Consider the following 26,189-nt stretch of genomic DNA (forward strand, 5'->3'; position numbering starts at 1 on the left):
TCCCATCCAACAGCCACCTCCCCTTGCGGCACTCTACCTGCTTTTGGGACGTGTCTGACCAACTTTTCATGCACTTTGGTATGTGTGTGTGTGTTTTCCACAGTGTTTTTCCTTCACTACACTCTACTCTGCGGCTAATGTGAGATTTTTCGCTGCAAACGTGACCGCTGTCCGCCGATTGCCGCCCCTTGCTGCTGTTTTTCGTGGCATTTGTCCCGTTTCGCTTAATTAAATCGCCTAAGCACCTTGACCGAACGCCCAACGCAGCCATCCATCCGTCGGATACCAGACACCAGATACCAGATGCCGAATACCGCACAGTACAAGATACAAGATACATTTGTGCAAATCACCGAAAAACATGTTTGCTCCGTTTCATTGGTTCGTTTTTCGGTCTCATTTTGTGGGTCACGAGGAGGAGGCGATCCACATCCACCCGGTTTCTGTTTGTGGTCTCTCTTTGTGGGTCTATGCCCCCCTGATCTGATGTCCACTGTCCGATGTGTGTTCCTGTTTTGGTTACGGTTTTGTGGGATACATTTGAATCTCTGTGGGTGTCTACTGCAATCACCTGCTGGCTTTAATGGCTGTTGAATTTGGACCTCTCTAAACCATCATCATCCATGTGATTCTAGACGCAATTTACGTATCAAATGAGTCGTAGTCGTAGAACATTTTGCCAGAAAGCCAGCTATTAGACCTCGAAACAAGAGTCTCTTGGCCAAGTACTCACTTTGACAGCTGAAGGAGGGCCAAAAGCCAAAAGCCAAAGCCGAAAACGGTAGTCGTACATCTACCGTTGCAAGACCCCGTTCTAATTAATGAGCCAAGAGTGGCTGTGGCTATGTCTGCGGCTGAAGAGTGGCTTTAGTTTATTCGTTTCGCAACTTCTAATTGGCTCAAAACGGCCTGACAGATGCACAGATGCACAGATCCACAGCTGCTTGCCCGCCTGCCTCCCAGTTGCCACTTTTCACGATTTTAAACGTGTTGACGACTCGCATCTGACAGATACGTACATCGCCTCACGTTCACGTCTTGTTAACAGTGGATTTGCATGGTCCGATGGTTCTAATGCCAACTGCTGCTGCCCTCCTTTGGGAGAACGAACGATTTCGAGTGAGGGTATCGGCCGGGGGTTCATTCAAGATGTGTTCGTGTTACAGCTATTGAGGTATCTTAACTATCGATTCTTTTTGAATTCGGGGCTCTAGAGCTCTATTAAGATGTAATCCATATATTGCCAATTGGCCAGGGGCAAGAGATTATTTAAGCCGTCTCCCAATATTAACCAGCTCCTCCCAAAGGATATAGAAGAAGTAGTAGTTGCATATCTTTACAGATCTCTACGATGCTCTATCTTGAAACACCTCCTCCTCCACATCCATGAAGGGTATTCTCCCCTTATTTCAGCTTCAGAAATGTATTTGCTCATCTCATTTCTCTCTCTCTCTCTCCGCTCTCCGGCTGTGGCTCGGATTGGAGATGTAAAGAGAGAGAGGGGGAGAGAGAGATGTGTCTCTGTCTCTGGAGTGCCGTGAACTCAATTATTTTTGCAATTACTTTTTACGATTCTACAGTTTACAGTTTTTTCACGCGAGGCTATAGCTATAGTCTCTCGAGGGGGGCCTTGAAATTGAGTGGGAAGGGGGTTGGAGGCGAGTGACGTGACTCTGCTTGGGGTATTCGTTCACGCGGTGGAGTGGACACTGTCCTCAATTCTCAATTGAATTGTCAACACTCGAATTGAATCGTTCGTGGCGCTCTTGGAGCATTAGAAGCTGACATAATCGCAGTGTAGCGCTCCCTTCCCTTGCCTCCATCTTTCGGCACTCAAAAGTGGGTCAATCGCTGGCATTTAGTCGTATCTGAGAGATACAACATGTATCTCTGGTAGTGCTCCCTCCGCACACAGGCTCCTCCACTTCTCCTCCGAACTGTGGCTCCATTTGTGGCGTTTGTTTTGCTATTACTTCGTTCGGCACGGCACGGCATTCTGCTGCTGTTTCTGTTAGCTGTACCTACGAAACCGGTTACCGGTTACCACCAGTCGCCCGTCGCCCGTCGCCCGTCACCCGTCACCCGTCAGCCGTGCACCCGTTAAAAGCGTTAAGTAAACAGGCAACACGATGGCTATGGCGCTGGCTGTGGCAGAGAGGAGTTTAAGCTTCTCGAGTTTAATGGTTGTTCATCTTGGCGTTGGCTCTGGCTCTGGCTGTGGCTCTGGCACTCTGCCCTCGAGAGCAGAAACTGGTTTCCAATCGGCTTAAATGTTGAATGCTTCGTGTGGCCAAGAGAGTCTCCTCGGCCGAGTGGGTCTGTCTTTGTTTGGGTCACGCTTTGCTTGCCAGAAACCTCAGCGGAAGAGGGTTCTCTTCTCCACTGTTCTGTTCTGTTCTGTTCGGTTTTGCCTTCTTGCAATTGTTTTATGTAAATTATAGGGTTTTCTTTTGGTTCGTTTTAGCCCTGCTTTCTTTCAGCTTTTCCACCCATCAGCAGTGTGTGGCTTTTACTTCCGTTTGGGCCGCAATTTGTGGCCTTCTTTGAGTTTACGAGCATTTGGGTCTAATTTATGTTGAGATCTGCTGCAATCCGTGTTGCACAATCAATTGGAGAACCCCCCAACCACCTTCATGCCGCCGCCCCCGCCTCCGCGTCCGCCTCCGCCGACGACGAAGTGGAAGTCGTTGAAGTGCAAACAGACACCGCCGCAGAGTCATGCCACAGTTGGCTGCCTCTCCCCTGCCCTGTTGCATGAGCCCCTAATTTACATTGCCAACTCTTGGAGCAACTCAGTGGCTCAGTGACTCGGCTCTTGGCCTGGCTCTTGCCTCCTTGCCTCCGTGCCTGCGTGCCCCCATGCCTCCGTGGCTCATTGACTGAATGACTGACTTGAGCGATTGCAGCAAGCGTTGCACGACTCTGTCTGCTGTGTACTGTCTGATGGCGTTGCGGCTCGCCTTAATTCGGCAGTCTGCTGCTTTTGGTGTGTCAGTCGGTGCCGAGACCCAGTCCCAGCCACAGCCGCAGAGCCACAGAGCCACAGAGAGCTGCAGATATAGCCCCAACGCGCCCCGCAACACGCGCGCTGCATTCATAATTGGATTTGCAATTTTCCATATCGATTCGCGGTCTTCCGCCTCCCAGCTTTTCCCAGCTATTCCCAGCAGCGGAGACAGCGACACGAACAGACACCCATGGAGGCCGAGTTCCAGAAGATCAAGCTGCGGCCGGTGCCAAAGGTGAAGCGACGCGCCCCGCAGCCGCCGCCAGCGAGCCTCAAGCTGAAGCCACAGACAAATGTGCGAAAAGTACCTCGAAAGTCCAAGTCCGTCCCCTCCGCCACTGCCCCTGCCACTGCCAGTCTGCAGAAACCAGAAACAGAAGCCAACTTTCGCTGCTGTTGCTGCAGCAGAGTGGGGGAAAAAAGTGAAAACCAGAAGGGAAATCCCCAGGGAAAAGGGAACCCAAATTGGGCCCACGATTGGGAGCCTCTTTTCCCTTTCAATCATCAGAATGAGTCAATTTTCTCACCGTTTTCCTCTCGTTTCCCCCTTTTCACAGACTTCAGCCACCACAAAGACAACCACGCTCACGACGCCCGCCAAGCTGTATGGCAAGGATCTGAGCGAGTACGATGATGTGGATGTGGAGAGCCTGCTGGCCCAGCTCTCGCCTGAAGAGATCACCATACTGGCCAAAGAGGTGGATCCTGATGTGAGTATCCTTCTAGAGAGGCTAGGGCTAGTTCCCTTTCTGACATCCGCCTCCTGGTGGTTTCTCTGGTTTCAGGACAACTTCCTGCCGCCTGACCAGCGCTGCAGCTACGAGTGCAGCAAGGATGCCACCGGGCCGCTCAATCGCAAGCAGCTGATCGAGCACATCAACAAGCAGGCCATCGAGACGCCCGACGAGCCCGAGTTCGAGCCGTATGTCCAGGGCAAGGTGCGCGGCAAGAAGTGGGTGCCCCCGCCGAGGGATGCCCGCGAGATCGAGGCCGAGGAACAGATCGCCATCGACATGGGCGACGAGTACGAGCACGCGCTGAACGACGCCACGCAGGAAGAGATCATCGATCTGGCCGCCATCCTGGGCTTCCACTCGATGATGAACCAGGACCAGTACCACGCCTCGCTGCTCAACAAGGGCCAACCCGTGGGCATGGGCTGGGACGGCATCACAAAGTCCACGCAGCAGAAGCTCTTCCCCATGGACCCGCCCAACGCCACCGATGTGGAGGAGTCGATCAAGCGCGTCAAGGACGACGACTCCAAGCTGGTCGACTTGAACTTCAACAACATAAAGGTTTACCATAAATACTCTTGTCTCTTTCGTCCTGTGGACTGTGATGGCTAACCGTCTCTCTCTCTCTCGCTCGCTCTCTGCAGAACATCTCGGACGAGAAGCTCGAACAACTCTTCGCCGCACTGCCTCAGAACGAACATCTGGAAGTCCTCTCGCTGACAAACGTCGGCCTGACTGACAAGACAGCTCTCCTGCTCGCGGAGGCGATCGAGAAGAGCAAAACCCTGAGAGTATTAAACGTCGAGACCAACTTCATCAGTCCGCCCGTGATTGTGAAGCTGGTGCAAGCCCTGCTCAAGTGCCACACCATCGAGGAGTTTAGGGCCTCCAATCAGGTAACAGTTTCTTTCTCTTGGCCTGTTTCTGTCCCTCCTTTAACCTGTTTCTGTTCTGTTCTGTTCGATCTCTTAGCGATCTGCGGTGCTGGGCAACAAGATCGAGATGGAGATCACCGATCTGGTGGAGAAGAACCCCTCGCTGCTGCGACTCGGCTTGCATCTGGAGTTCAACGATGCCCGCCACCGCGTGGCCGCTCACCTCCAGCGCAACATCGACAGAAGTAAGTTCCAGTCCCTGCCAGCGCGGATTCCCCGAATTCCGCAGCAGGAACTCCCAGCAGGACTATTCCGCAGGCACCATCAGGCATCGTTGGTTCTTGCAGTCGTCGCGGTTCCACTCGCTAGGACTCGATTCTCTCCCCCTTCCCCACGAAACCGACCCCTTCAAACATTAGGTATTGAGTTATTGATTGAGTTGCTTCACGTTCGCGCGTTTAGGTGAATTGCAACAAGGTACGTTAGCGTCCAACACCATCACTGCCACCATCACTGCAACAGCTTGCACATCAGCACCCGAATCATCGCTAGCATCATCCAGCTCTCATCAAGATCAAGATCAAGACCAAGCCCAAGACATCTCACCATCGAAGGCCAAGAGCCTGGCTGCCTTCGAGCAGTTCGTCACGGCCCGCACCTGGAGCCCTACTAATCCCAGAGTCGGTTCTGATCATGTCTCGCCTTCAGGTCGCCTGGTTCGCAATCTCCAGGCATCATCATCATCATCGTCGTCGACCGCAGCAGCCGTAGCAGCAGTGGCAGCAGTGGCTGGAGCCGGAGGAAGGGCTGACCACGAGAAGGAAATCTAAAAGAGAGAGCCAACCGCTTGGTAACCCGTCCATCCCATGGCTACCATCTCCAATCGCCTCCAATGTTGTGCCGTTGTCCCTTCTCTGTCTTATACTCTCTCTCTCCCACTCTCTATATATAAATCTCTCTATTTTGAGTGTTGGTAACCAGGTAAAACTGTTTTGGCCTGCCTCAACGCCTCATCAGAATCATCATCGTTCCACTCGTTCCAGCCGTTAACATCGTAATCCATTCTCACACAACGTTTCATCCCGCCTCCAGCCTTCGTTGCGTTCGTTCTCGTTATCGTTTCACGTTATCGTTATCGTTCTCCACCTCGTTATCGTTCACTCCATCGATAGATCGATGCCCTGCGGCCAGGTGTCCTACTCTCATAAGATATATGGTACATATTTAAGTCGGGTGATTGTCGTACGTTTAAGAGTCGGAATATGTCATTCTTCCACTTCCATTTCCATGCTAACACATCTGCCTGCACCTCGTGTATAGCTCTAGTCTCTATCTGTCCTCCGATCGAGAATCGGATCCACACTCCTCCTCTGTGTATTATTCCCCCTTGTTCTCTCTCCCCCTCTTTGTAATTACCATTAGATTGAACAGTTGTTTGCCTAAGCGATGACCATTAACCAATTATCTGTAATTATCTCTGTATCTGTTGTAAAATGCGACAAACTCTATTCCCCCGTCCGTGAACCCACTCGCCAAAAAAAAAACACTCCACTGCCGCCGCGTTTGCAGTCTTCCGCGTCCAGAAGCTCAAGCCGCAGCTGCCGAAGCTGATATTGCCCGGCAACATGGAGATCGAGCGCGAGAGCCAGTATCCGGTCTCGACCACGCCCACGCCGTCGCCCTCGCCATCGCCGCAACCGCCGCCGGACTACGATGTGGAGGTCGATCCCGACAACATGGTCATCCGCGGCGGCGGCGGTGGCGATGCCTTCGATCCGGAATTCGACCCGGACAACATGGTGGTGCCCGGCAGTCGGTCCGTCACGCCCAACTACGACGACGAGGGCGTCTATCAAGCGCACACGTGAGTGAGCCCTGCAGCACCCTGCAGCACCGCACACAGACCACAGAATGCTGGAGAGCCACAGAAACCACAAGAATATCCATATAATATACAATATGTACAGACACAGTCATTCGACCCAATCCCCTTGTGTGTCTCGCCTCATTGGTTAACCCTTGATGTTGTTCTCGTTGATGTTGCCCCACCGAACACACTCACACACTCTGGACACGATCCGACCCGATCTGATCCGATCCGATCCGATACTTGCAGACCAAGAATATGTACATACCACACACACACAATACTACGATCGATTCCTGTTGATAGCCTTCGTTGTTAGCCTTCGTTGTCGCTTCGTCCAGCGATCGATTGGTCCTTTGTATATAATCCCAGCCACGATCCATTCGATCATACGATTCGTGCCACTAACCCCTGCCAGCCAGCCGCCCCACTTATCGCAGCGGCCACTGCCTCAGCCTCGATTCGTACCCATGCACACAGACACACGCACCACACTACTGCACAGCACTCTATTTTGTATCTATCTATCTTGTATATTTTATATGTATCCCCCAGTACCCAGTCCCCAGTCCCCCGTCCCCCATCTTCAATCCGAAGATTACAGAAATCAGTCAGCAATCGTATTCTCTCTCGCTCTATCTATCTTTTCGTCCAAGCCATATTTTGTGTCCTGTTTAAGCCTTATTTGTTCATGTGTTTCTCCCTCTCTCTCTCTCCCCCTCTGTTTCTGTTTCTCTTTTTCTGTTCACAGTAAGAAAAGATCTTGAGTTGCGACTGCAGTTCAGATTTTTCAATAATCTGCATAGAAAATCGACAAGAATTCAATAGGAGATCAGCATCAACCAAAGAAATCAAACTAAAACTAAACCTAAACCATTTTTAAAGCGTTTTGTAATCTAAATATAACGAAAGAAAGAAAGAAAATTAAGGACAGGAAAGGAAAGGAAAGAAGAGTACAGAAAGGAAGAAGAAACCCCCCAAAATAACAACGAAAGAACGTGTATAAAATAATATAAATATAAAAGGAAGGATAAAGTCCAAGTCGAACCATATCTGCGTACATATATATTCTAGAGAGACTCTTACTAAGCAAAAAGAAACAAGCGAAGCGAAGCAAATAAAACCCAAAGTGAAAGTGAAATATCATTATACGTACGAGTATATACGAGTACCAGCTTAAAAATACATACTATATCGTATCGCGTAGATGTTTGTTTGAAGATATGTTCGAGGTCGAGTCGAGTCGAGGCCTCTTCTAATCCCAGCAGAAATCGTTTAGGCGATCCACATTTGTACGTGTTACGTGTATAATTTTCTCTAATGCTTAACACAGGTATATATGAACACGAATTGCTCTCTCTACTCTCTACTCTGCTCTGCTCCTCTAATCAAAAGCGCAACTGCAAGTTCCCCTAACCCCTCGTTGATCTCCAATACAGCAAGCATCCTATATCCATCTCTGAATGGCTTCTTCTGCAGATCCATCCATTAGGAATACCCATAGCCCGCCGTAGCCCCCCTGAAAGTGCATTTTGTTGAATGTTCGCATAACCCCAGGAGGCTAAAGAACGGCTGTAAACTAAACCTGAACTTTAGGGTATGCCCAAGCAAGGAGCAGCCAAATTTGTTACTAATCATAGGCATTTCTTTATCATCAGAGTAACCACAGAAACACCTATTGCCTTTCCTTCCGTTTGTACTCACTGCCACAAATCACAGTCATCAAGCATCCCCAAAAGCCGCTATCGTTTATGTTGCATGATTCCGGTGATTCCGCTTTAGTTTCACATATTTTTGCATGATCCCCCAACCATCTGCATGTCAAACACAAGCCACATATCCGACAGCAGTGCAGCGATCCACGGAGCAGCCCTCTCTAATGATGTTCTCTTCGTATAGGAATTAAACTGCGATGTATGATCTAAGTGAATCCCCCACCATCACCAGAACCAAAGAGACGAACCCGTTAACAATTAAAATACTCAAAGTAGCGAACATAATAGAATGTTTGACACAATTTCATAATTCAATAAGAACAACTAACAGTAGCAGGAGCAGCAGCAGCAGCAACAGCAACAGCAACAGCAGCAGCCTCATCGTGTGTCCTTCGGCGAACAGTTGGTACTCTCCTTCTTCTGTCTAAGTACTTTGATGTTGTTGCAGCAGCAGCTCCCAAGCTAGTAAACGACTAACCCGAATAATCCCCAGACTAAACTATAAGCTTCCAGCGAAAACCCAGACTAAACGATCTGCGATCCTCTCTGTCTCGCTCTGGAGAGACACTACTATGTATCGCTGAACTAAAACTGAAACTTGAATGTTGTACCCGCTCGATCCTTTGATTTTGATGATTGTTTGATTGATTGACTGTTTGACATTTGAACTAACATTGTTTAATCCCTTCTTGATCTCACTCTTTGTTGCCACCACTTGACTAATGCCAATCTGTATTTGTTTCTTCTCTTCCTTTGTGCCCCACCAAACCACAACCACGCCAACTCCACGCACCTCCTCCCTCTCTCTTTCTATGTTTGCAGTACGCGTGAAACGCCTGAATCAGCGTAAATAAAAAGACAACACAAAGAGCAGCAACCAAGCAACCAAGCAACCAACCAACCAGCAACCAGCAACACGATGCCACATGAAACCAAGAACAGAAATAAAGGCAGAAAACCATCTCTATGTGTGTGTTGTGTGTCTTTGTTTGTCCAGCTTCTGATTACCACCATATTCTGATTAACCAACCAACCAACAAACAAACAAACAAACAGCCACCCAAGCACTAGTACAACAAGAACCACACCACCAGCTTTAAGAAAAAGAACTACACTGGCATCCCATCCGAACCGAAGAACAATGCCACACAAGTCCAAGTTCAATTTAAAAGTCCCCACCAAAACAACCCAAACCCCGAAACAAACCATCTGCCAGCCAACCAGCTGTGAACTAACACCGAAGAATGATGTGTGGCCACTGCAGTACGTAAAGTATCTTTTGATTTGATAGATTCCGTTTTAAGAACTAAGATAAGCTAAGTGCTGTGTAAGGATTGTCAAAGTACAATTATATGAGTAGTGGGAGGGGCTATCGTAGCTATCGCAGCATCTATGCAAGTCAAGTTGAGTGTATGCGCTGGGACTCCATCTAGTACCAAGGATATATCGGTTTTAATGGTAAAGCATGTGCAACGCTTGTATCGATATACTATGCGGCAGGGCAGATGAATTCAGTTGCTAACTGTTGCCATTAGAAGTAGCTATTAATCGATCCCCTAAGATAAATCTAAGAATAATAAGCTACCATCTATGCTGAAATGGTGACCCCAGCACTGGAGTGGCGTTAATTTTAACACTTTATCGCGGAGATGGCCGAAAATAAACCCCAACTAGGTTAGCAAATATTTATGGGGACGCAAAATTTGATTAGCGTCTGGTAGGTAAGCCTTAAGCCAACAACGGCAAATGTACGTGTGTCTGTGCAAATAAGCACTGCCGCTGGGGTGTTCTAAACTGTTGTGCGTCATGCCCTGTCTTGTGCCAAGTATCTTTCTATCCCTAAGCATAGAATTAACCACTCTTTTGCTAACAGTCGGCAAGTGGAGCTCTATGTAACACCCTACTAATCGAATCATTCGTGTGTTTTGCAGTTGGACGTCAGCGTCGCATGGGACACCTGACCAGGAACTACACCATTGGCATGTGGCAGTAGGAGGCGGTAGCTGTAATCCATTGGACACTGGACACTGGAACACGCAGATGCTACCCTACACATACATACACACAACATATGCTGTCATGCAATAGTCTAAACATAATGTTCTCATAATTGTTGTCGTTCTTACGAGGGGTTGTGCCCTGTCGATCCCCGTTCAATGTTTGTTGCGTTCTTCAGATTGATTTCGGTTCGAGTTTGTTTGTGTTCGGTTCACATGCATATGCATAATCATTTGTTTGTTACGTTTGTTGGGCGAATATTGATGTCACACATAGATACACACACACACACAAATACACGGAGAGGGAAGAGAGTGTGCCTGGTGCCAGGAGTCGAGTGGAGTGTGGACTCTAAAGAAATTCTTTCCTTAAGCAATTGCTCTTGACGTTTACGCTGCAGCCTCATACATACACACACACACACACGCCCTCTGCGCAGATAATTTTCTTTATTTTATTCTATTTTATTATACAATCTGTCCTCCTTTTATACAGCACTACCACCCGTTTGCGGGGTAATGCTTCACGATTTTTAGTTTTAGTCGCACGATTGAGGAGTATCTTCATGGATGCATGCAGTGCACACACACACATAAACATAATACTTACATATATACACTACTATATATATATGATACATATATAGCCATGGTCTCTGAAACAATTACTGCTATTGAATTATGAAATTTGCTTAAACATAAATTTAACTTATGGTTAAACACACAAAACAAAACATACACTACAATACAAATGAAATACAAACGATTGTATAATGTAATGATATATCGTACTTTATATGACATAATGCAATGCTTTTAAAATACAATTTTTAAAAATCATGTCAAAAAACATTAAAATTAAATACAAAAAAAATATAAAAATATGTACCGATTGTTTGTCGTCTTAAATAGGAAAAAGTCTTACTGTAGATTCAAAAATCCACATGTGTACGTATACAAATGTTTGAAATTATTTGGAAATCCTTTTAATGCGCAGTAAGGTCCCCATTCTGCGTCGAATGTAGATTCAAGTGCTCCTTGGGGATACCTCTATCACAAATGCACTTGACGAAAGCATTAAGCACAATCCAAACTAGTGTTACTTCCTGATCGAAATTTATTGGTTGATCTGATGTCTTGAGGAGTCCATCTGATTGTCTTCTGTGGCAATGCTCTTCTAATAGTCTAATAGGAAGGACTTTTGATGTCCCCTGTATTATTCACTTTATTCAGCTGCAGCTGAATTTCACAAGATTTCCACAAGGTTCCCTCTAGGAACCATTTCTGGATCTGCTTCCCAGACAGGTATACTTGTAAATATGTATGTGTGCTTCCTTCCTGTTCTGTTCGTATTTAAGAGTCGTTCCCGATAAGAAGAGTACTTTACTCTTGCAATTTCTTTCCAGAAAACTATATGCACACGCCTGATGAAATACAGCTCTCGACCGACCGCCCTGTAACCCCTTACTTTCGATTATTACCCGAGAAAACATATCACTCTAATCACAGATTAACAAGTGTGAAGACAAACATTTACCCGATCAATATGGAGAGCACAGAGGCGCTCAGTTGATTAATGGAAAAATTCAAATCAATGGGGACAGTTGTGCCAGTTGGACAGCCCGAGAATTCCACTGCAAACAAAGGTACGGAGCGGACTGTGCGGCTAATGGAAGGGGGCTGGGGCTGGGGCTAGGACTGGGAGTGGGGCTGGTCATTGTCAAGATCGCTACTGTGTAGAGTTTGGCGTGTTTATGGATGCGCTGTGGAGATAACTGAAAGATACAACCTGTATCCCGCTCCCGCACACGCACGCGCCGGTCGGTGGGCAAACAGCCTCCGGCGATAAGAGCGCGTGACGCAGTCGGGCAGCATCAGGTTGAGTCCGCATGTCCAAGGGGCTCCATCAGATCAGTTGGCCCGTGCGCATATACGAGATCACAGGCCCAGTCCACAATGTCCACGCTGGAAAACGAGGTAACGTTCCGCAAGCAGGCGGAGGTGAGCCAGAGCCTGGAGGCGCAGTTCGATAGCTCGTCCACGGACTTCATTCTGATCACCGACCACCGCACCTCCAAGTCCAAGAGCCTCGAGCAGCTGCAGGCCTCCAAACAGGATGAGTCATCCGCCTCTTGCTGTTCGCGCTACGTCCGCAGCATCTTCCGTAAGAAGACCCTGAAGAAGCGCCTGCCCATCCTCACCTGGCTGCCCCGCTACAACACCCGCGACTGCATCGGCGACCTTCTCGCCGGCTTCACCGTGGGGCTTACGGTCATTCCCCAAGGTCTGGCCTACTCGGGCGTGGTCGGTCTACCCCCAGAGGTGAGTGGAAAAAGAAGGCTACTCTTTACTCAATTAAGATATCATCAGAAGTTTGTTATCCGAGCTCGTTAGCAAGTTCCGGGGTTCCTAGGTTCGAAGCGGTTCGAGCGGTGTTCGCAGACCACTTGAAGATTATGGGTCGAGTTGGTTGGCAACTTCGGGTTTGATCGAACAGTCCGTCAGTATCAGGGGGAGCTTGTCTCCGTAGATAAAAATTATATGATCGAACATAGCGGTAGAAGCATCAGACCGAAGAACCTGCATTCTCTTAAGGCACAGGCATTACGCATCCGACTTAACAAACATCTTCCTCCCAGTATGGACTCTATGGCTCTTTCATGGGCTGCTTCGTGTACGTCCTGCTGGGCACCTGCAAGGACAGTACCATCGGCAGCACGGCAGTGGCTTCCCTCATGACCTTCCAGTTCGCTCAGGGCTCCTGGCAGCGTTCCGTGCTGCTGACCTTCCTCACGGGCATCATAGAGATCTTCATGGCTATCTTCAAGCTCGGTTGCCTGGTGGAGTTTGTGTCGGGCCCGGTTAGTGCGGGATTTACCAGCGCCGTCGCCCTAATCGTGTCCACCTCACAGATGCGATCGATGCTGGGGGTGAAGAGCGATGGTGACTCATTTCTGGAGACATGGATCAGCATGTTCAAGGACATTGAAAACATCCGAGTGGCGGACACGTGCCTAGGCTTCGGCTGTCTCTTCCTGCTGCTGGCGATGCGCAGCCTTGGCAGAATCGCAATTGGCCCTAAGGACGAGTCTCGCAGAAACGGATTCCAGAAGGTCTTCAACCAAGTGATCAAGTTCTTGGCCACCTCCCGCAATGCCACGATCGTCATCATCTTCACGCTGATCACCATGCACCTGGATGACAAGGGAACTAATCCCTTCCGTCTCACCGGCCACATACCGAAGGGCATGCCAACACCCTCGCTGCCGCCCTTTTCCATCGAAGCACAGTCGGGCAATGCCACTGCCGGCATCCCACCCGTGCCCGGCCAGAACTTTCTGGAGATGGTGCAGAGCTTGGGCTACGGCCTGCTGATTGTGCCCATCATGGCCCTGCTCGAGACGATGTCCGTGTGCAAGGCTTTCGCCAAGGGAAAGCAGATCGACATTACCCAGGAGATGATCGCGTGTGGCGTTGGCAACATTGCTACCTCCGTCTTCTCCGGCTATCGCTGCAACGGCGGCCTGGCCCGCTCTGCTGTAAACAACGCCAGCGGCTGTCGCACGAACATGTCCAACCTGTACATCGGCATCATCGTGGTGCTGGCCCTCAACTTCCTCACCGAGTACTTTGCCTTCATTCCAAAGGCGGTGTTGGCCGCTATCATCATCTCGGCGGTAATTTTCCAGGTCCAGTACCAGGTCGTCACGCCCATGTGGCGCAGCAAGCGTGAGTTTTGCGAGTCCTGCTCCATTCCCCTGTCATATGATTCCTCTCAACCTTGCAGGCTCCGATCTAGTGCCTGGGATCCTGGCCTTCGTCACCTGCCTGGTGCTGCCTCTGGAGATCGGCATCATGGTTGCCATCGGGGTGAATCTGCTCTTCATCCTGTACTACGCGGCCCGTCCCAAGGTGACGCTGGAGCAGCTCGAGACGCAGCAGGGCATCCGCTTCGTAAAGATCACCCCCGACCGCTGTCTCATCTTCCCCTCTGTGGAATTTGTCCGCAACATGGTTCTCAAGTCGGGCAGCAAGTCCACCCTGCCGGTAGTCATCGACTGCACCTACATATACGCCGCTGACTTCACTGCAGCCAAGGTAATCTCCTCCATGGTGGATGACTTCCGACTGCGCCGCCAGAAGATCATCTTCTTCAACCTCAAGCCCAGTGTGGTCAGCATCTTCGAGGGTCTCAACACCCGTCTGGTGCTCTGTTACAACACTCACGCCCTAAACCAAGAGCTTCGGCCGGAAGAGGACCTCTCTCGCTCTGTGGACTCCTTGGAGCGCGTGGAGGCGGGTCCCGGCACCAGCGAGTGCGTGAGCATGGCCAGCACCCTCTCATTAGCCAAGAGCTAGTCGCCGTTTTGATCTGAATAAAGTTAGATGTAATGAATTGAGTACTCTTTGTCGGTGGTCTGTACTGATATCCTAGATTAGATGGCTTAAGTTAAGTTTCGAACAGCTGTGAGACCTGCAAGGATATCTCTAAGGAATGACTGAATGCATGAATGACTGCCAAGACTCGCCCGATCACGAAAAGACACGTCACGCCCAGATCGGCTGATCTGCAAAAATGGATGTTCTTTTTGCCGATGGCAGCCGATTGGCAGCACTCTCCCGATCACGGAAAGAATTGCCGCATCCCGACGGGCTGCAGTATGCCAGAGATATAGCATACAGAAGAAACCAGTATTTTACTGATGTGCAAATCCAAATCTTCCGAAGGCTATATCTCGGCTAGCTATGGGCCGATCGGCGAAGGACCCACTTTCGCAGGATCATGGGGATCCAGACTGTCGATGGGCATCAAAATCTCGAATACGAAAATGAGGCCGATTTTTGGCAAATTTAATGATGTAACCATCATGATTTTTTGCGAAAATCGTGAAAAAATGGATGTCTTTTTTTTCTATGACAGTCGACTGGCAGGACTCTCCCGATCACGGAAAGTCATGCCGCACCCCGATCGGCTGCAGTATGCCAGAGATATAGCATACAGAAGAAACCAGTATTTTACTGATGTGCAAATGCAAATCTTCCGAAGGCTATATCTCGGCTAGCTATGGGCCGATCGGCGAACGACCCACTTTCGCAGGATCATGGGGATCCAGACTGTCGATGGGCATCAAAATCTCGAATACGAAAATGAGGCCGATTTTTGGCAAATTTAATGATGTAACCATCATGATTTTTTGCGAAAATCGTGAAAAAATGGATGTCTTTTTTTTCTATGACAGTCGACTGGCAGGACTCTCCCGATCACGGAAAGTCATGCCGCACCCCGATCGGCTGCAGTATGCCAGAGATATAGCATACAGAAGAAACCAGTATTTTACTGATGTGCAAATCCAAACTATAGGCCGATCGGCGAACGACCCACATTCGCAGGATCATGGGGATCCAGACTGTCGATGGGCATCAAAATATCGACTACGAAAATGAGGCCGATTTTTGGCAAATTTAATGATGTAACCATCATGATTTTTTGCGAAAATCGTGAAAAAATGGATGTCCTAGTTGACTGGCAGGACTCGGCCGATCACGGAAAGTCATGCCGCACCCCGATCGGCTGCAGTATGCCAGAGATATAGTATACAGAAGAAACCAGTATTTTACTGATGTGCAAATCCAAATCTTCCGAAGTCTATATCTCGGCTAACTATGGGCCGATCGGCAAAGGACCCACTTTCGCAGGATCATGGGGATCCAGACTGTCGATGGGCATCAAAATCTCGAATACGAAAATGAGGCCGATTTTTGGCAAATTTAATGATGTAACCATCATGATTTTTTGCGAAAATCGTGAAAAAATGGATGTCCTAGTTGACTGGCAGGACTCGGCCGATCACGGAAAGTCATGCCGCACCCCGATCGGCTGCAGTATGCCAGAGATATAGTATACAGAAGAAACCAGTATTTTACTGATGTGCAAATCCAAATCTTCCGAAGTCTATATCTCGGCTAACTATGGGCCGATCGGCAAAGGACCCACTTTCGCAGGATCATGGGGATCCAGACTGCCGATGGGCATCAAAATATCGACTACGAAAATGAGGCCGAATTTTGGCAAATTTAATGATGTAACCATCATGATTTTTTGCGAAAATCGTGGGAAAATGGATGTTCTTTTTTCCTATGACAGTCGACTGGCAGGACTCGCCCGATCACGGAAAGTCATGCCGCACCCCGATCGGCTGCAGTATGCCAGAGATATAGTATACAGAAGAAACCAGTATTTTACTGATGTGCAAATCCAAATCTTCCGAAGTCTATATCTCGGCTAGCTATGGGCCGATCGGCGAAGGACCCACTTTCGCAGGATCATGGGGATCCAGACTGTCGATGGGCATCAAAATCTCGAATACGAAAATGAGGCCGATTTTTGGCAAATTTAATGATGTAACCATCATGATTTTTTGCGAAAATCGTGAAAAAATGGATGTCCTAGTTGACTGGCAGGACTCGCCCGATCACGGAAAGTCATGCCGCACCCCGATCGGCTGCAGTATGCCAGAGATATAGTATACAGAAGAAACCAGTATTTTACTGATGTGCAAATGCAAATCTTCTGAAGGCTATTTCTCGGCTAACTATGGGCCGATCGGCAAAGGACCCACTTTCGCAGGATCATGGGGATCCAGACTGCCGATGGGCATCAAAATATCGAAATATCTTCCGAAGGCTATATCTCGGCTAGCTATGGGCCGATCGGCGAACGACCCACATTCGCAGGATCATGGGGATCCAGACTGTCGATGGGCATCAAAATCTCGAATACGAGAATGAGGCCGATTTTTGGCAAATTTAATGATGTAACCATCATGATTTTTTGCGAAAATCGTGAAAAAATGGATGTCTTTTTTTTCTATGACAGTCGACTGGCAGGACTCTCCCGATCACGGAAAGTCATGCCGCACCCCGATCGGCTGCAGTATGCCAGAGATATAGCATACAGAAGAAACCAGTATTTTACTGATGTGCAAATCCAAATCTTCCGAAAGCTATATCTCTGCTAACTATGGGCCGATCGGCGAAGGACCCACATTCGCAGGATCATGGGGATCCAGACTGTCGATGGGCATCAAAATCTCGAATACGAGAATGAGGCCGATTTTTGGCAAATTTAATGATGTAACCATCATGATTTTTTGCGAAAATCGTGAAAAAATGGATGTTCTTTTTTCCTATGACAGTCGACTGGCAGGACTCTCCCGATCACGGAAAGTCATGCCGCACCCCGATCGGCTGCAGTATGCCAGAGATATAGCATACAGAAGAAACCAGTATTTTACTGATGTGCAATTCCAAATCTTCCGAAGGCTATATCTCGGCTAGCTATGGGCCGATCGGCGAAGGACCCACTTTCGCAGGATCATGGGGATCCAGACTGTCGATGGGCATCAAAATCTCGAATACGAGAATGAGGCCGATTTTTGGCAAATTTAATGATGTAACCATCATGATTTTTTTTCCTATGACAGTCGACTGGCAGGACTCTCCCGATCACGGAAAGTCATGCCGCACCCCGATCGGCTGCAGTATGCCAGAGATATAGCATACAGAAGAAACCAGTATTTTACTGATGTGCAAATCCAAACTATAGGCCGATCGGCGAACGACCCACATTCGCAGGATCATGGGGATCCAGACTGTCGATGGGCATCAAAATATCGACTACGAAAATGAGGCCGATTTTTGGCAAATTTAATGATGTAACCATCATGATTTTTTGCGAAAATCGTGAAAAAATGGATGTCCTAGTTGACTGGCAGGACTCGGCCGATCACGGAAAGTCATGCCGCACCCCGATCGGCTGCAGTATGCCAGAGATATAGTATACAGAAGAAACCAGTATTTTACTGATGTGCAAATCCAAATCTTCCGAAGTCTATATCTCGGCTAACTATGGGCCGATCGGCAAAGGACCCACTTTCGCAGGATCATGGGGATCCAGACTGCCGATGGGCATCAAAATATCGACTACGAAAATGAGGCCGAATTTTGGCAAATTTAATGATGTAACCATCATGATTTTTTGCGAAAATCGTGGGAAAATGGATGTTCTTTTTTCCTATGACAGTCGACTGGCAGGACTCGCCCGATCACGGAAAGTCATGCCGCACCCCGATCGGCTGCAGTATGCCAGAGATATAGTATACAGAAGAAACCAGTATTTTACTGATGTGCAAATCCAAATCTTCCGAAGTCTATATCTCGGCTAGCTATGGGCCGATCGGCGAAGGACCCACTTTCGCAGGATCATGGGGATCCAGACTGTCGATGGGCATCAAAATCTCGAATACGAAAATGAGGCCGATTTTTGGCAAATTTAATGATGTAACCATCATGATTTTTTGCGAAAATCGTGAAAAAATGGATGTCCTAGTTGACTGGCAGGACTCGCCCGATCACGGAAAGTCATGCCGCACCCCGATCGGCTGCAGTATGCCAGAGATATAGTATACAGAAGAAACCAGTATTTTACTGATGTGCAAATGCAAATCTTCTGAAGGCTATTTCTCGGCTAACTATGGGCCGATCGGCAAAGGACCCACTTTCGCAGGATCATGGGGATCCAGACTGCCGATGGGCATCAAAATATCGAAATATCTTCCGAAGGCTATATCTCGGCTAGCTATGGGCCGATCGGCGAACGACCCACATTCGCAGGATCATGGGGATCCAGACTGTCGATGGGCATCAAAATCTCGAATACGAGAATGAGGCCGATTTTTGGCAAATTTAATGATGTAACCATCATGATTTTTTGCGAAAATCGTGAAAAAATGGATGTCCTAGTTGACTGGCAGGACTCGCCCGATCACGGAAAGTCATGCCGCACCCCGATCGGCTGCAGTATGCCAGAGATATAGTATACAGAAGAAACCAGTATTTTACTGATGTGCAAATCCAAATCTTCCGAAGTCTATATCTCGGCTAACTATGGGCCGATCGGCAAAGGACCCACTTTCGCAGGATCATGGGGATCCAGACTGCCGATGGGCATCAAAATATCGACTACGAAAATGAGGCCGAATTTTGGCAAATTTAATGATGTAACCATCATGATTTTTTGCGAAAATCGTGGGAAAATGGATGTTCTTTTTTCCTATGACAGTCGACTGGCAGGACTCGCCCGATCACGGAAAGTCATGCCGCACCCCGATCGGCTGCAGTATGCCAGAGATATAGTATACAGAAGAAACCAGTATTTTACTGATGTGCAAATCCAAATCTTCCGAAGTCTATATCTCGGCTAGCTATGGGCCGATCGGCGAAGGACCCACTTTCGCAGGATCATGGGGATCCAGACTGTCGATGGGCATCAAAATCTCGAATACGAAAATGAGGCCGATTTTTGGCAAATTTAATGATGTAACCATCATGATTTTTTGCGAAAATCGTGAAAAAATGGATGTCCTAGTTGACTGGCAGGACTCGCCCGATCACGGAAAGTCATGCCGCACCCCGATCGGCTGCAGTATGCCAGAGATATAGTATACAGAAGAAACCAGTATTTTACTGATGTGCAAATCCAAATCTTCCGAAGTCTATATCTCGGCTAACTATGGGCCGATCGGCAAAGGACCCACTTTCGCAGGATCATGGGGATCCAGACTGCCGATGGGCATCAAAATATCGACTACGAAAATGAGGCCGAATTTTGGCAAATTTAATGATGTAACCATCATGATTTTTTGCGAAAATCGTGGGAAAATGGATGTTCTTTTTTCCTATGACAGTCGACTGGCAGGACTCGCCCGATCACGGAAAGTCATGCCGCACCCCGATCGGCTGCAGTATGCCAGAGATATAGTATACAGAAGAAACCAGTATTTTACTGATGTGCAAATGCAAATCTTCTGAAGGCTATTTCTCGGCTAACTATGGGCCGATCGGCAAAGGACCCACTTTCGCAGGATCATGGGGATCCAGACTGCCGATGGGCATCAAAATATCGAAATATCTTCCGAAGGCTATATCTCGGCTAGCTATGGGCCGATCGGCGAACGACCCACATTCGCAGGATCATGGGGATCCAGACTGTCGATGGGCATCAAAATCTCGAATACGAGAATGAGGCCGATTTTTGGCAAATTTAATGATGTAACCATCATGATTTTTTGCGAAAATCGTGAAAAAATGGATGTCCTAGTTGACTGGCAGGACTCGCCCGATCACGGAAAGTCATGCCGCACCCCGATCGGCTGCAGTATGCCAGAGATATAGTATACAGAAGAAACCAGTATTTTACTGATGTGCAAATCCAAATCTTCCGAAGTCTATATCTCGGCTAACTATGGGCCGATCGGCAAAGGACCCACTTTCGCAGGATCATGGGGATCCAGACTGCCGATGGGCATCAAAATATCGACTACGAAAATGAGGCCGAATTTTGGCAAATTTAATGATGTAACCATCATGATTTTTTGCGAAAATCGTGGGAAAATGGATGTTCTTTTTTCCTATGACAGTCGACTGGCAGGACTCGCCCGATCACGGAAAGTCATGCCGCACCCCGATCGGCTGCAGTATGCCAGAGATATAGTATACAGAAGAAACCAGTATTTTACTGATGTGCAAATCCAAATCTTCCGAAGTCTATATCTCGGCTAGCTATGGGCCGATCGGCGAAGGACCCACTTTCGCAGGATCATGGGGATCCAGACTGTCGATGGGCATCAAAATCTCGAATACGAAAATGAGGCCGATTTTTGGCAAATTTAATGATGTAACCATCATGATTTTTTGCGAAAATCGTGAAAAAATGGATGTCCTAGTTGACTGGCAGGACTCGCCCGATCACGGAAAGTCATGCCGCACCCCGATCGGCTGCAGTATGCCAGAGATATAGTATACAGAAGAAACCAGTATTTTACTGATGTGCAAATCCAAATCTTCCGAAGTCTATATCTCGGCTAACTATGGGCCGATCGGCAAAGGACCCACTTTCGCAGGATCATGGGGATCCAGACTGCCGATGGGCATCAAAATATCGACTACGAAAATGAGGCCGAATTTTGGCAAATTTAATGATGTAACCATCATGATTTTTTGCGAAAATCGTGGGAAAATGGATGTTCTTTTTTCCTATGACAGTCGACTGGCAGGACTCGCCCGATCACGGAAAGTCATGCCGCACCCCGATCGGCTGCAGTATGCCAGAGATATAGTATACAGAAGAAACCAGTATTTTACTGATGTGCAAATGCAAATCTTCTGAAGGCTATTTCTCGGCTAACTATGGGCCGATCGGCAAAGGACCCACTTTCGCAGGATCATGGGGATCCAGACTGCCGATGGGCATCAAAATATCGAAATATCTTCCGAAGGCTATATCTCGGCTAGCTATGGGCCGATCGGCGAACGACCCACATTCGCAGGATCATGGGGATCCAGACTGTCGATGGGCATCAAAATCTCGAATACGAGAATGAGGCCGATTTTTGGCAAATTTAATGATGTAACCATCATGATTTTTTGCGAAAATCGTGAAAAAATGGATGTCTTTTTTTTCTATGACAGTCGACTGGCAGGACTCTCCCGATCACGGAAAGTCATGCCGCACCCCGATCGGCTGCAGTATGCCAGAGATATAGCATACAGAAGAAACCAGTATTTTACTGATGTGCAAATCCAAATCTTCCGAAAGCTATATCTCTGCTAACTATGGGCCGATCGGCGAAGGACCCACATTCGCAGGATCATGGGGATCCAGACTGTCGATGGGCATCAAAATCTCGAATACGAGAATGAGGCCGATTTTTGGCAAATTTAATGATGTAACCATCATGATTTTTTGCGAAAATCGTGAAAAAATGGATGTTCTTTTTTCCTATGACAGTCGACTGGCAGGACTCTCCCGATCACGGAAAGTCATGCCGCACCCCGATCGGCTGCAGTATGCCAGAGATATAGCATACAGAAGAAACCAGTATTTTACTGATGTGCAATTCCAAATCTTCCGAAGGCTATATCTCGGCTAGCTATGGGCCGATCGGCGAAGGACCCACTTTCGCAGGATCATGGGGATCCAGACTGTCGATGGGCATCAAAATCTCGAATACGAGAATGAGGCCGATTTTTGGCAAATTTAATGATGTAACCATCATGATTTTTTGCGAAAATCGTGAAAAAATGGATGTCTTTTTTTTCTATGACAGTCGACTGGCAGGACTCTCCCGATCACGGAAAGTCATGCCGCACCCCGATCGGCTGCAGTATGCCAGAGATATAGCATACAGAAGAAACCAGTATTTTACTGATGTGCAAATGCAAATCTTCCGAAGGCTATATCTCGGCTAGCTATGGGCCGATCGGCGAACGACCCACATTCGCAGGATCATGGGGATCCAGACTGTCGATGGGCATCAAAATCTCGAATACGAGAATGAGGCCGATTTTTGGCAAATTTAATGATGTAACCATCATGATTTTTTGCGAAAATCGTGAAAAAATGGATGTTCTTTTTTCCTATGACAGTCGACTGGCAGGACTCTCCCGATCACGGAAAGTCATGCCGCACCCCGATCGGCTGCAGTATGCCAGAGATATAGCATACAGAAGAAACCAGTATTTTACTGATGTGCAAATCCAAATCTTCCGAAGGCTATATCTCGGCTAGCTATGGGCCGATCGGCGAAGGACCCACTTTCGCAGGATCATGGGGATCCAGACTGTCGATGGGCATCAAAATCTCGAATACGAAAATGAGGCCGATTTTTGGCAAATTTAATGATGTAACCATCATGATTTTTTGCGAAAATCGTGAAAAAATGGATGTCCTAGTTGACTGGCAGGACTCGGCCGATCACGGAAAGTCATGCCGCACCCCGATCGGCTGCAGTATGCCAGAGATATAGTATACAGAAGAAACCAGTATTTTACTGATGTGCAAATCCAAATCTTCCGAAGTCTATATCTCGGCTAACTATGGGCCGATCGGCAAAGGACCCACTTTCGCAGGATCATGGGGATCCAGACTGCCGATGGGCATCAAAATATCGACTACGAAAATGAGGCCGATTTTTGGCAAATTTAATGATGTAACCATCATGATTTTTTGCGAAAATCGTGAAAAAATGGATGTCCTAGTTGACTGGCAGGACTCGGCCGATCACGGAAAGTCATGCCGCACCCCGATCGGCTGCAGTATGCCAGAGATATAGTATACAGAAGAAACCAGTATTTTACTGATGTGCAAATCCAAATCTTCCGAAGTCTATATCTCGGCTAACTATGGGCCGATCGGCAAAGGACCCACTTTCGCAGGATCATGGGGATCCAGACTGTCGATGGGCATCAAAATCTCGAATACGAAAATGAGGCCGATTTTTGGCAAATTTAATGATGTAACCATCATGATTTTTTGCGAAAATCGTGAAAAAATGGATGTCCTAGTTGACTGGCAGGACTCGGCCGATCACGGAAAGTCATGCCGCACCCCGATCGGCTGCAGTATGCCAGAGATATAGTATACAGAAGAAACCAGTATTTTACTGATGTGCAAATCCAAATCTTCCGAAGTCTATATCTCGGCTAACTATGGGCCGATCGGCAAAGGACCCACTTTCGCAGGATCATGGGGATCCAGACTGCCGATGGGCATCAAAATATCGACTACGAAAATGAGGCCGATTTTTGGCAAATTTAATGATGTAACCATCATGATTTTTTGCGAAAATCGTGGGAAAATGGATGTCCTAGTTGACTGGCAGGACTCGCCCGATCACGGAAAGTCATGCCGCACCCCGATCGGCTGCAGTATGCCAGAGATATACAATACAGAAGAAACCAGTATTTTACTGATGTGCAAATCCAAATCTTCCGAAGGCTATATCTCGGCTAGCTATGGGCCGATCGGCGAAGGACCCACTTTCGCAGGATCATGGGGATCCAGACTGTCGATGGGCATCAAAATCTCGAATACGAGAATGAGGCCGATTTTTGGCAAATTTAATGATGTAACCATCATGATTTTTTGCGAAAATCGTGAAAAAATGGATGTTCTTTTTTCCTATGACAGTCGACTGGCAGGACTCTCCCGATCACGGAAAGTCATGCCGCCTCCCGATCGGCTGCAGTATGCCAGAGATGTAGCATACAGAAGAAACCAGTATTTTACTGATGTGCAAATCCAAATCTTCCGAAGTCTATATCTCGGCTAACTATGGGCCGATCGGCAAAGGACCCACTTTCGCAGGATCATGGGGATCCAGACTGCCGATGGGCATCAAAATATCGACTACGAAAATGAGGCCGAATTTTGGCAAATTTAATGATGTAACCATCATGATTTTTTGCGAAAATCGTGGAAAAATGGATGTCCTAGTTGACTGGCAGGACTCGCCCGATCACGGAAAGTCATGCCGCACCCCGATCGGCTGCAGTATGCCAGAGATATAGTATACAGAAGAAACCAGTATTTTACTGATGTGCAAATCCAAATCTTCCGAAGTCTATATCTCGGCTAACTATGGGCCGATCGGCGAAGGACCCACTTACGCAGGATCGTAGGGATCCAGACTGTCAATGGGCATCAAAATCTCGAATACGAGAATGAGGCCGATTTTTGGCAAATTTAATGATGTAACCATCATGATTTTTTGCGAAAATCGTGAAAAAATGGATGTCCTAGTTGACTGGCAGGACTCGCCCGATCACGGAAAGTCATGCCGCACCCCGATCGGCTGCAGTATGCCAGAGATATAGCATACAGAAGAAACCAGTATTTTACTGATGTGCAAATGCAAATCTTCTGAAGGCTATTTCTCGGCTAACTATGGGCCGATCGGCAAAGGACCCACTTTCGCAGGATCATGGGGATCCAGACTGCCGATGGGCATCAAAATCTCGAATACGAAAATGAGGCCGATTTTTGGCAAATTTAATGATGTAACCATCATGATTTTTTGCGAAAATCGTGGAAAAATGGATGTCCTAGTTGACTGGCAGGACTCGCCCGATCACGGAAAGTCATGCCGCACCCCGATCGGCTGCAGTATGCCAGAGATATAGTATACAGAAGAAACCAGTATTTTACTGATGTGCAAATCCAAATCTTCCGAAGTCTATATCTCGGCTAACTATGGGCCGATCGGCGAAGGACCCACTTACGCAGGATCGTAGGGATCCAGACTGTCAATGGGCATCAAAATCTCGAATACGAGAATGAGGCCGATTTTTGGCAAATTTAATGATGTAACCATCATGATTTTTTGCGAAAATCGTGAAAAAATGGATGTCCTAGTTGACTGGCAGGACTCGCCCGATCACGGAAAGTCATGCCGCACCCCGATCGGCTGCAGTATGCCAGAGATATAGCATACAGAAGAAACCAGTATTTTACTGATGTGCAAATGCAAATCTTCTGAAGGCTATTTCTCGGCTAACTATGGGCCGATCGGCGAAGGACCCACTTTCGCAGGATCATGGGGATCCAGACTGTCGATGGGCATCAAAATTGTTGTTGTTACATCATGATTTTTTGCGAAAATCGTGAAAAAAATTGATTTCCTTTTCTCCGATTACAGTCGATTGGCAGGACTCGCCCGATAGCCAAAAAAATCGGCCAGTTTCGTGATAGTTTCCCCGTTACAGAATGGAATGCAACATCAATGAGTACAACATTTTTTTATTCATCAAAACTTAGTACAAGTACAAGTACAAGTAAATATACAAATGGAAAACATTTATATTTACCATCTAAACGCATAGGCGTGTATAACCCTAAACCTAACAACAACTAGATCTATCTAGAGTCTAATATCTCGCGTAGCACCTTCCTCCCTTGGCTGCCATAGTCAAAGTCATTGTTGTCAATGTCCAGGTCGAAGGATGACGATAGCATGTTAGGTTTGGATCTTGCAAGGGGTGGGATAGGACTCGGTCTGTCTCGAATGCGCCTCGCTAATGCTTGGTTAGGACTCCGTCTGGCGGGGGGATACGACTCGGTTCTCTATGAAGGAAGATATACTTTATAAATATC

General features: G+C 47.7%; 2 protein-coding genes across 16 annotated transcripts in view; both read left to right on the plus strand.

Moving 5' to 3' along the window:
• Positions 1-11,015, plus strand: part of LOC6595301 (tropomodulin) — a 49,401-nt gene extending 38,386 nt beyond the window's left edge. For 2 of the 14 annotated variants that reach the window (XM_026995199.1, XM_026995205.1), the window contains exons 2-9: positions 3,565-3,717; positions 3,793-4,305; positions 4,389-4,640; positions 4,717-4,864; positions 7,238-7,819; positions 8,386-8,607; positions 9,024-9,464; positions 10,133-10,193. In XM_026995199.1, the coding sequence (XP_026851000.1) occupies positions 3,565-3,717; positions 3,793-4,305; positions 4,389-4,640; positions 4,717-4,864; positions 7,238-7,314 (1,143 nt within the window). In that variant the 3' untranslated portion in view covers positions 7,315-7,819; positions 8,386-8,607; positions 9,024-9,464; positions 10,133-10,193. Of the gene's footprint in view, positions 1-3,182; positions 3,303-3,564; positions 3,718-3,792; positions 4,306-4,388; positions 4,641-4,716; positions 4,865-6,188; positions 6,484-7,237; positions 7,820-8,385; positions 8,608-9,023; positions 9,465-10,132 lie in introns of those variants that run through there. The other 12 variants (XM_026995204.1, XM_026995206.1, XM_026995201.1 and 9 more) reach the window with 10 other exon arrangements.
• A 1,068-nt stretch (positions 11,016-12,083) lies between these two features.
• Positions 12,084-14,601, plus strand: LOC6595300 (sodium-independent sulfate anion transporter). Of its 2 annotated transcripts, none has more exons than XM_026994796.1 (3): positions 12,084-12,520; positions 12,838-13,927; positions 13,986-14,601. In XM_026994796.1, exons 1-3 carry the CDS (start codon positions 12,155-12,157, stop codon positions 14,555-14,557), a joined length of 2,028 nt encoding a protein of 675 aa, XP_026850597.1. In that variant the 5' UTR covers positions 12,084-12,154; the 3' UTR covers positions 14,558-14,601. The 2 variants fall into 2 exon arrangements, with proteins under 2 accessions (XP_026850597.1, XP_026850598.1); XM_026994797.1 differs by having other exon boundaries at positions 12,085-12,520; positions 13,998-14,601.
• The last annotated feature ends 11,588 nt before the right edge of the window (positions 14,602-26,189 follow it).

Source organism: Drosophila persimilis, unplaced genomic scaffold (genome assembly GCF_003286085.1).
Source record: "Drosophila persimilis strain 14011-0111.01,24,50 unplaced genomic scaffold, DperRS2 tig00000000-arrow-pilon, whole genome shotgun sequence".
In the NCBI taxonomy this organism is placed as follows: Eukaryota; Metazoa; Arthropoda; class Insecta; order Diptera; family Drosophilidae; genus Drosophila; species Drosophila persimilis.